This window comes from Lotus japonicus, chromosome 1, assembly GCF_012489685.1.
Source record: "Lotus japonicus ecotype B-129 chromosome 1, LjGifu_v1.2".
Taxonomy (NCBI): domain Eukaryota; kingdom Viridiplantae; phylum Streptophyta; class Magnoliopsida; order Fabales; family Fabaceae; genus Lotus; species Lotus japonicus.
Genome location: NC_080041.1, coordinates 61,616,310 through 61,625,947, shown reverse-complemented (window position 1 = coordinate 61,625,947; position 9,638 = coordinate 61,616,310). Strand labels below are relative to the sequence as shown.

The 9,638-nt window shown below is 38.2% G+C and overlaps 1 protein-coding gene across 1 annotated transcript; it reads right to left on the bottom strand.

The window, feature by feature from the left end:
* Window positions 1-6,010: 6,010 nt before the first annotated feature.
* Window positions 6,011-9,015, bottom strand: LOC130736245 (uncharacterized). The gene is made up of 2 exons (XM_057588088.1): window positions 7,919-9,015; window positions 6,011-7,080 (listed from the first exon to the last, which is right to left on the bottom strand). Exons 1-2 carry the CDS (start codon window positions 8,601-8,603, stop codon window positions 6,449-6,451), a joined length of 1,317 nt encoding a protein of 438 aa, XP_057444071.1. The 5' UTR covers window positions 8,604-9,015; the 3' UTR covers window positions 6,011-6,448.
* Window positions 9,016-9,638: the final 623 nt, after the last annotated feature.

The following is a 9,638-nucleotide window of genomic DNA, read 5'->3' as shown; positions in this document are numbered from 1 at the left end:
AGTACAAGTCTCTGAAGTCTGAATGGATCTAAATTCATTATCATGAATTAAGCAAACAAATTTGAAATGCAAATCTGTCGGTTGAAAAATTTTTAATGACAGAATTTTGAACTTCAAAGAAAATTAATATTTTATAATAAGGGTAATATAAGAATAATAAAGTTATGAACTCATTCTGCTCCGTCCGTTATCCAAACAGTGGAGTGGTAACTTTGTTCCGTTCCATAACAAAATACCCAAACAGTGGAATGTGATCTTTACTCCGTTCCGTTCCGCTCCATTCCGTTCCATTATATTTCGTTCCGCTCCGCTCCATTATGTACAATCAATCCAAACATAGCTTTAAGGTGCAAACCGAAAAGCCTGCGGGTTTTAAAGCTTGAAACAGAAATGAAAACTGATTTTCCAGAAAGGCAGATCCGAAGGATGTTAGTTCAGTTTCACTTCCTCTCCCATGTGTCAAAAACATTTTTGTAAAGCTTTTTTTTTTTGGTCAATATTTTTGTAGAGCTTGAGCATGTTATGATCCAGAAGAGTGGGCCTCGGGCGATTGGGCTTGAAGCGTTTGAGTCTGAGTGACCCTGGGCTTGTGTTATATGTTACTATTAGTGGGTATATGGGCACGGCTGAGTCTATCTATAGTTTATCTTTTCATCTTTAGTCTATCTTTTAGTTTGTTTTATTATTTGAGTTAGGCATATGTTGGACCAATATCATTGCTTAGTAGGGTTAGTTTATATTTAATAGGAGTGTTTGCATTAGGTTAGGATTGGATTTGATTATTAGAGTTTTGGAAGGGATTCTCCTGTGGCAGCGTTTCACCCTTGTAAGAAGGTTTACCTTCTTGTTTATTTTCCGTTTCAATTTCAGTTTTAGATATAAAAAATGCAAAAATAATACTTCTATTGCCTCTTCTTAGATCTACTGCTGCTGTTAGGTTCCCTAAAAACCTAACAGAGCAGGTGAATGGGGGGCACCTAAATTGGGAGAGCACAATGTGTTCTTGTTAAGCCAGCTTATAACAACTCAAAGTTTTTTTTTTGAAAAGCCAACAACTCAAAGTAACCTGTTCTTTAAATTCTTTGAAACTGAAGCTGTCGTAAAGTGGTCCTAGGAACTAAGTCCTGTCCAAAGTCCAGACCATATGAGGCCGACCCTTCATCTGACAGTTAGCAATAGGCAAACACAGGGCCGGTCCCGGCGTTTTGGAGGCCCTGGACGAATAATAAAAATGGACCCCTAATAATTTTAACGTTCGAAATTTGTTCAAAACCATTATGTTGGTTCGTTTGGCAATTGACCTCTTGCAACCCGCCCAAGGGTCGCGTGTTCGAATTCAAACAACATGACATTTTGCTTTAATTTTTAAATTCTTTCAAAACATGTCAAAAGCCAAAAGGTGGGATTCGAACCCGGTACATAAAAGTAACATATACAGTTACTAACCACTAGACCAACTCAAGTCATTAATAATACCTTGAACATTAATTATTATAATTTAATTTTATTTTAGGGGAAAATTTAATGATATTTTTTTTTTGCCCCTTCTTTTTGGAGGCCCTGGGCTGTGGGCCTGGGCAAACATTTGGAGTATGGAATTCCTTCGGGAAAAGAAATAGAAAAGAGAACATGGGTAGGTCCCACTGGGGTAAGGTTATGTTAGTTTCCAGCATAAAAAGTGTTCTCCATGGAATTTATCTTTTAGTGAAGTCTTCTACCATGTTTGGATGAGTTCTGAAGTCAAGTTTTACTTGCTCCCAATCCCATCATGATTTTAGAGAAAAATTTCAAACTATTTATTTGTTTTCGACCAAAATTGATTTTACATTCAAATTTAGTGCAGGTTTGGATACACGGTAAAACCAAAATCACGGCGAAAAGAAACAATTATCCTTTACTTTTGCGGTTGTCCACCATAATATTGATTTCGCCATGTATCCAAACATGGATATACTTTTATGTATAAGTGATAAAATTTAGATTTTGGACTTAGATTGAAAATTCGATACATAATTGAGTTCCTTAAGCATTTAGTCAACGGTGCGAACCCTGAGCGGTGTTTTGGGAGAATGATTTGTTGGGAGAAACTTATCTATATGATCTCAGAGGATTAGTCTCATTACTATCGGCTTTGAAGTTACCTTAATATAAAAATATATATTTTAAATTACGTTTTACTTTAAACTCAAATTTTGAACAAGAGCTTCCCAACATAAATTATTCACTCCAAGTTCAATGTTAATCAAATTCATTTTATAAATCACTCATCCAAACAAGTATGGAATTTATCCTCATTTCTGAAATCATTGCACCCACTCCACTTTGTCTCCGGACTCAGTCTTTATTCTGACTTCCTACAAGCTTTTCTTTTCTGTTTCGATCTTAAGCATGGCAAGTTCTGATTCCTTCACAGTTTCCAATGATTAGAACCACACTGTAGAAATTACCGCGAAACTCCCACGCCAAAATTCTTTTTGCTGTACTCTTTTCGCGCCTTATTTAGTTGGCCATGATGAAGAGCCAAACAGTAACAGCTAAAGATATATGCTTACTTGAACTTTACTGAACTTCAGACCACGTTTGTTCTGACCATTGCATGGACCAGTAGCAACATTTTAAGTGGCTTCTGATTGGTACCAAAGCTATAGTGTGTCAAAGCAAACAGTTCTTAGTGTGTGTTTTGATTTATTAAACATATAAGTACTTATTTAAGTTCACTGAGCAGAATTGTTGCTTTCATATTTTAATGTTGATTTTTGTGTTTTTCATTTTTTGTATTTATTTGAATGAATGATAACGTGGATATAGTCATTTTCCAAACATTCTTATTAGTGTACCTTTGCTTGCGAGTTTTGACTTTCAGAATCACGTATTAGATGTACTGGAAGCTGCTCTAAGCAGCTTGTGTCTATAAGCCTTTTTTGTGTTACGTAGCTTTGAATGAAGTTTCCAAACTATTTCTTTTGTTATGGTTTTGGGTATTATGGAAACTGTTCCAATAATCGGATAGACCTTCATCGCCCCCACCCCCACGACCCAAATAGCTCAGTTGTCACCTTCATCAATGGCCAGAGCTAGGGAACTACATGTTTTGACGGTCGGTTAAATCACTGTCATCCTCACAACACTTGTAGCTCGATTGGCACTTTGGGTAATGGCCAGAGCTATGGGATTGTTCTGACGATCGGTTATAGCTTTTTCGTCCACATGACGCCCAGTAGTTTGACTGTCACCCTCTAGGACGGCCAAAGTTGGGGGTACTGATGTTTCGACAGTTGCTAATCACATTGTTGTCCCTTCCCATGCCTCAGCTAGGCCACGGTGTCAACCGCCTGCAAAACCACCAAGACATAAAGGGGTGAATCCAACATATCTCTTGATATCCCCGATTTGTCGAGACATAGATAAACAAACCCAACTCATCTCGAAATTTCCCTTTAAACCATCAAGATAATGATGCATGAAGTCCACAAATCCTGCCTCACCCTAGATAAGGAGAAGCCAAGACATCTAGCTGATGTCGTAGACATCCATGTCTTCAACTGAGGTCACTAGGTCCAATAGGAACAACACCTTGACAATAAGAAGCCCACAGGTACAGTACAATATATACCTTAGCGAAATTACGTAAGGAAACCGACACAATTGATGAAGGGGGCACTACTCTGTCATAGTCGTTGACCCAAGATGTCGGACAAAGACCGAGCACTACACCCGAGGATAGGATGGCAGCCAGCGGGTTTAAATCCTCACCCTCCATCCTTCAAAACTTGAGGAACACGCACAAGATCAAAGGGTCAGCAGTAAAGCACATTGCCTGCAGTAAAAGGTGACATCAACTCATCCCTGATCCCCTCAACCCTCACGCTTAAGCAGAAGAGAGACATTGACTCAACCATTGCACCTTCAGCAGGCACCCCAACCTAGATAGTCCTTATCGTGCGATCATATGAACCCTAAGAATATCACAGGGGCCACAGTTAAAGGCGGTGCAAGGGAGGCAGAGCGAGACAATAACACTACCTCAGCCTCCCTAACCTTGTCCTATTTAAAGAGATGAAGGGAGTGAAATTTATGTTTTCTAGTTTGCACGTTCTTAAGAGTTATCTCCACTTCCCTAGACTGACTTGGGCGTCGTAATGTTCTCGCAAGTGTAAGGTCTCAACCACCCACCAGAGTTGCAAAGCCAAAGTCCCCCTATCAAGCTTTCACCATTCATGACTTAACTTTTGTCCTGAGTGATTGGTTGGATTTAGTATGATGAGAAACTTATGCTTTAATATTCACCATTCTGGTTGAATGTTGAGGCATGAGACCATGCTGAGTTGCTCAACTTTGAGTAACAGTTGTCGAGGTGATCTTAACCGTAATACAATGAGTACAAAACAAGAGTCAACTAAGCACTACTTGTTCCGGATTCAATGGAAACTCACCACACAAATCTAGATCACACGCGCGACCGTGGGGTCCTTGTTAACACCATTACTATGATGATGCGCATGGCCATAAAGGTAGTTGGATGCCTATAAACACGAGGGACTTCCATTCCATTAATGGACTATAATACTACTCCCTCCGTTCCTAAATAACTGATACTAATTTGGTTCTTTTTTTTTGTTCCTATTTAACTGATACTTTTACAATTTCAAGAGAACATTAATGCTACTTTATCAATTGTGCCCTTCATTTATTGTTGGTAGGAAAATTGAAAAGTTAAAATTAATAAGAGAGATAGAGGATATAATGGGAAGTTAAATAGTAATTTTAGTAAAACAATAATATTAATTGCTACTTCTTAATATTTGTGCCATAACCTTAAAGTATCAGTTATATAGGAACGGAGGAAGTAGCTTACTGAAAAAAGTTGCTACGTGCATCGAGCTATTATTAAGAGTTACGAAGCTGTTTCTGTTTCATAGGATTCAACTTCAAAGGGAAAACGAGTATTTCGATAAAAGTTAAAACAATAAGCCAAAAACAAGTTGTAGTTTCAAGAACAAAGGATTAAATTAAAATAGAGGGTTCTCTCTTAGTCTTACAAGGATGATAGTAGTAGTAACTAATTAGCCATTGACCTGAATCATAGCTTTTTGTGCTAATGGGTTAAACTATAAGTACTTTCTGCTTGCTCAAATTTATGTAAAGTTGACAAAATGAAGTAAAAAACATAAGGATAGTTCTGAAAATCTACCTTCTTTTTGTTAATTTGTGCTCGTCGGATGAATCTTGAGCCTTCAGGGTGTATCAGATTGTTGATCACCTTCCATAAATCCCTTTACGTTGTAAAGAGATTTTGCAAGCACAAGTTTAAATTTAGCATCACCTTTATTTATATTTCTATTTAAATTTCCCATATGATTGTTTCAAAATTCAAATTGTTCAATGGGCTCTTAGTTCATGTTCGGAAATATATCTTTGTAAAATTGATAGTGATTTCATAATTAATTTTGAGGAGAAGCTTCTTTGAATAACACCCTGCTGTCATACTGAAATCTGATGAAAGAGAAGTTGATTGAAGCATCGAGTTGATTGTTAGAAGTCTCACATTAGCTAGAGATATGACCAAACAAGCGTTTATGAAGGGTAGAACATCCCTCAGCTCTTTATATAACTTTTGGGCTGACTTAGGCCTCCTAAATTCTAATATGGTATCAGAGCGTATCTTAGATCCATTTAATTGTGGAGACCTCCCATAATTGGGTCACCCGTTGATGTTCATTCCACGCTCCATATGTTCAGCTCGGGGGCGTGAGGAGTGTGTTAAAAGTCGCACATTGGCTAGAGATATGGCTAAACAAGCGTTTATAAAGTAGAGCAACCCTCAACTTTTGAGTTATCTTTTAGGTTGAGTTAGCTCTCCCAAATTTCAATACCGATAAACAAATATTTCAGTCCACCCATGTTTTTAATGGAAAAAGAAGAACCACTCTTTGTATCATTCTTGTGAAATAATAATGATAAAAAGAACTGAAGTTTCAAATACTGCTACATAAGTAAGCTTATTATGAGGTAAATAATTGATGTAATATACATTAAGTCTGCCACTGATTGGGGAGGGAGTGGTACCCAATAACACATACAAAATTAAACTGAAACTGACTTCCCCTACAAAACACCATAGATTTAAGATTCACAAAATGTTTGGATTCACAATTAAATCTCCTAAAATCACTTCTTCCCCAACAAAAACTACTCCTGAAATCAGTTCTACTCCTAATGTCAGAAATTCATTGGTTTCCAAACAAACACTAACTAGATGATGCTAAAACTTGAAAGAGCTAACTAAAATGGGCAAAGCAAGTCACATTGTGAAAAGAAGGTTCACACCCCTAATCCAACAAAATCCAAGGCATACAATGTTGTGTCCGGATACCTGTTAGCAGCGGTTCAAAGTTATCACTCAATGAAAGTTCGTTCATATTGCACGGAAGTGCTATCCAAAACGGACTCAATAGTCCCTATAGATGACAACAAAGCAAGGCAATATAGCTCTAGGATTGAACACATACAACTCATCCAAATTAGAATAGGCTCCAACATCCCCTGCAACAGAATCATACTCCTCCTCCATCATGCCGCTGCCACCTTCCGTGTTCTTCTTCACCCTGCCAGCTATCACCCGACAAACCAGCATTGCCCTCTTGTCATTATCATCCTCCGGCGCAATGCTCGCTTTGTCGTGGGCCTTCCCACTGGTCGCGGTCGTCAAGATCCCGCTCCCTCCTCCTCCTCTGTTGAACTTGAACCCGTGCTTGATCACACTGCACACGTTGCACTGCGACGTTGAGTTGCAGATGTTGGAGGAGCCGTTGAGGCCTAAGGAGCAGACAAAAGTGGTGCAGTGGAAGCGTAGCAGCTCGTTGCCATCTGCTATGCAACGTGGGTGTTTCTTTGGGAGCTTCGTTGCTTTAGCTTTGATGGAGTCTCTGTATTCTTCGAATTTGGTGATTGTCCTCTGTGTGTTGTGGACCTTCAGGATGCGGTCGATTTTGCACACTGGTGATTGCTTCTTTAGCCAGCTAGAGTGGAATATGATTTCAACTATGTTTTTGCTTGTGTCTTCTGGTCCCAGCTCTGACACTGATAGTAAAACATGTATTCAGTTAGAGTAACTTTATACTTTCTTAAATTGATAGATAAGAGGATACTAAAAATCATTCAATTTACTGCGTGTTTGGAAATTCCTCAAAAACCACGACAAGGGCGAAAATCTTAGTGGACATAAACAACTTTTCTTAATTTTTGCTATTATACACCATAATTTTGGATGGTTTTCAAACGAGCTTCCAAACTTATGGTGCATTGGTATAATTGAAACTAGACATGAGTTGTATCACATAAAAGTTTGTCAAAAAAATTTATTCATTCATAAACATTTGTAAGATTTTTCTTGAAATAAGCTCAATGAAACATGCCATGATTTATAAACTTGACCCCATGATAACTTGGGGAAATAACATGTCTACTGTGGTGTTAATGTAATAGCATATCTATGAGAATCAATTCTGAAAATTAGGAACTATGAACTACTAATGCATGTTTGGATATTTGATAGAAAGCCACAGTGAAGTGAAAATCACAGAAGACAACCCCAAAAGTCAAAAGAAGTTGCTCTGTCCACTTCTATTGTAGAAAAGTTTGTTAAAATGCAATAAGTTAGCACATATCATAGGGGTGATTTAGGTTAGTTAGAAAGCTAACTGCACGATTCAGACTAAAGTGTACTTCTGGTACTACCAACTAGGTTTAGCATATTGGAATCAATTTCTCTTTTTTAAGAATCAATTCTGAAATCGAAAAACTTCTTCTCATAATTGATTCTGGCTTCAGAAGCAATTGTAAAATGATTTCCAAACATGCAAATTATCAGTTATTGAAATGTGAAAAGTATCTCTTTTTGGTTCGGGGAAGAATGTACCTGCATGTTTGACAGCTTGGTGATGTTCCAAGCTTTCAGCTTTCATGATCTCACCACAATCAGGACAAGAACAAATGCTACTCCTCAGAGAAGGGTCTCTTGTGAAACCAAGAACAGGGTCTACAACCATTCGGCACTCGTAACAACCGGAGAGCCTCCTGAATGGTATTGCTCTGAAAGACCCACCACCAGAAGAATTAGAAGATGCTGCTGACAATGAAGAAGATGAAGCTGACACAGGTCCATTGATTTCAGCCAGAGGAGCCTTCATGGATCTGCTAGAACCATCAGTGTTCTTTTTCTTCTGAACATCTTGTGTTGTTGCTGTTCCTGTTCCTGTTACAGGCTTTGCCATGACCCCAGCGTTGTTACATAATGAACCTGAACACTTCATCTTCTTGTATTTCTTGTTGCTGTTTTCTTCCGGGGCGGCGCGTTCCTCTTTCACCTTCCTCTGCTCCTCCTTCTTCCTTAGTTGTTTCGCTTCCTGCGGTCGCGGTTGCGGTTTAGCTTCCTTCTGCTGCTGCTGCTGCTGCTGCTGGTGATGTTGCTGTTGGACTTCAACATTTCTACAAGCCAATAACCCTCTTACCCATGAAGGTTGTTTCTCTGATTTCTGTGGCTTTTGGTTTTCTCTGACATGCTTGGTGATGATTGGTTTTCTTTGGGTTTGGGTTTTGCTCATTTTAGAAACTAGAAGGGATTGAAGCAAAAGATGCACCTTTAGACTTGAACGGTGTGTTTATGACATGGAGCTATCTATAGTAGAATTACAGCTACTAACAAGCATATGTGATTCTAAATTTGGGTGTTGGGAATGTGAGTGGGGCTCTTATAGTTCTAACTTGTTAGCTCTTTGATGAAAATGTGAATGAAGCTCTATCAGAAACTGTGGTTCTTCCTCCAGGGAACATATATGACTTTAGGATGAGAATCTCACCGTTGATTTATCTAGATTGAAGAGTCCTTTATTCTAATCTGCTGTGAAAGTAAAGAGATGTGGCCCATGGCCCCCTCTCCTTTTTATGCCTGGTCTGCTCTCTCTGTGTGTGTATTTTGTAACTATCATGCTGAACTTTTTAATTTATTGGCTTATGAGTTTCCTAGTTCCTACCATGAGTAAAGTACTTCAATTTGATAGTTAATTACAGGTTAATCTTTAACACTAATGTTTTGTTAACCACTATCCTCACCTCTACTTACAGACAAAAATAACAACAAAAATATAGAAAGAAGTGAGAGATGTGAATGGTGATTTAATAAGAAAAGAGACATGTGGGAAGTAAGTGCATCTTTGGAAACTTTTTCACAATTAATTCTGAAACCACAATCAATTATAGAGAGGAACTTCTGTGAGCAGCTTTTGTGTTTCATTATTGATTTTAGTAAAAGAGATGTTAATCCAAACATGCTGGTCCAAAAAGAAAAAGAGGTGGAATTTGGATGGAAGTGAAAGTGAGTGATTTATTAAAGTTAACCTCTAATGCACATTTTGGGTTGCTCCCAACTAAAAATATAATTCCACCAATGTTTGCATAGTCGATCATAAAGTCGAGTAGAGAATGAAGGTTGTGTTAGACTTTCCATAGGCTAGGTAACTAGCTAGATATTACTACCTCCATGTCCTCCTTAGACTTTCCATCAGAAAAACGTTTTTGGACAATGGACATTTGATGTGTATTTGGTATTATTCAGTGATATAAGGAGGTCATGGTAACAG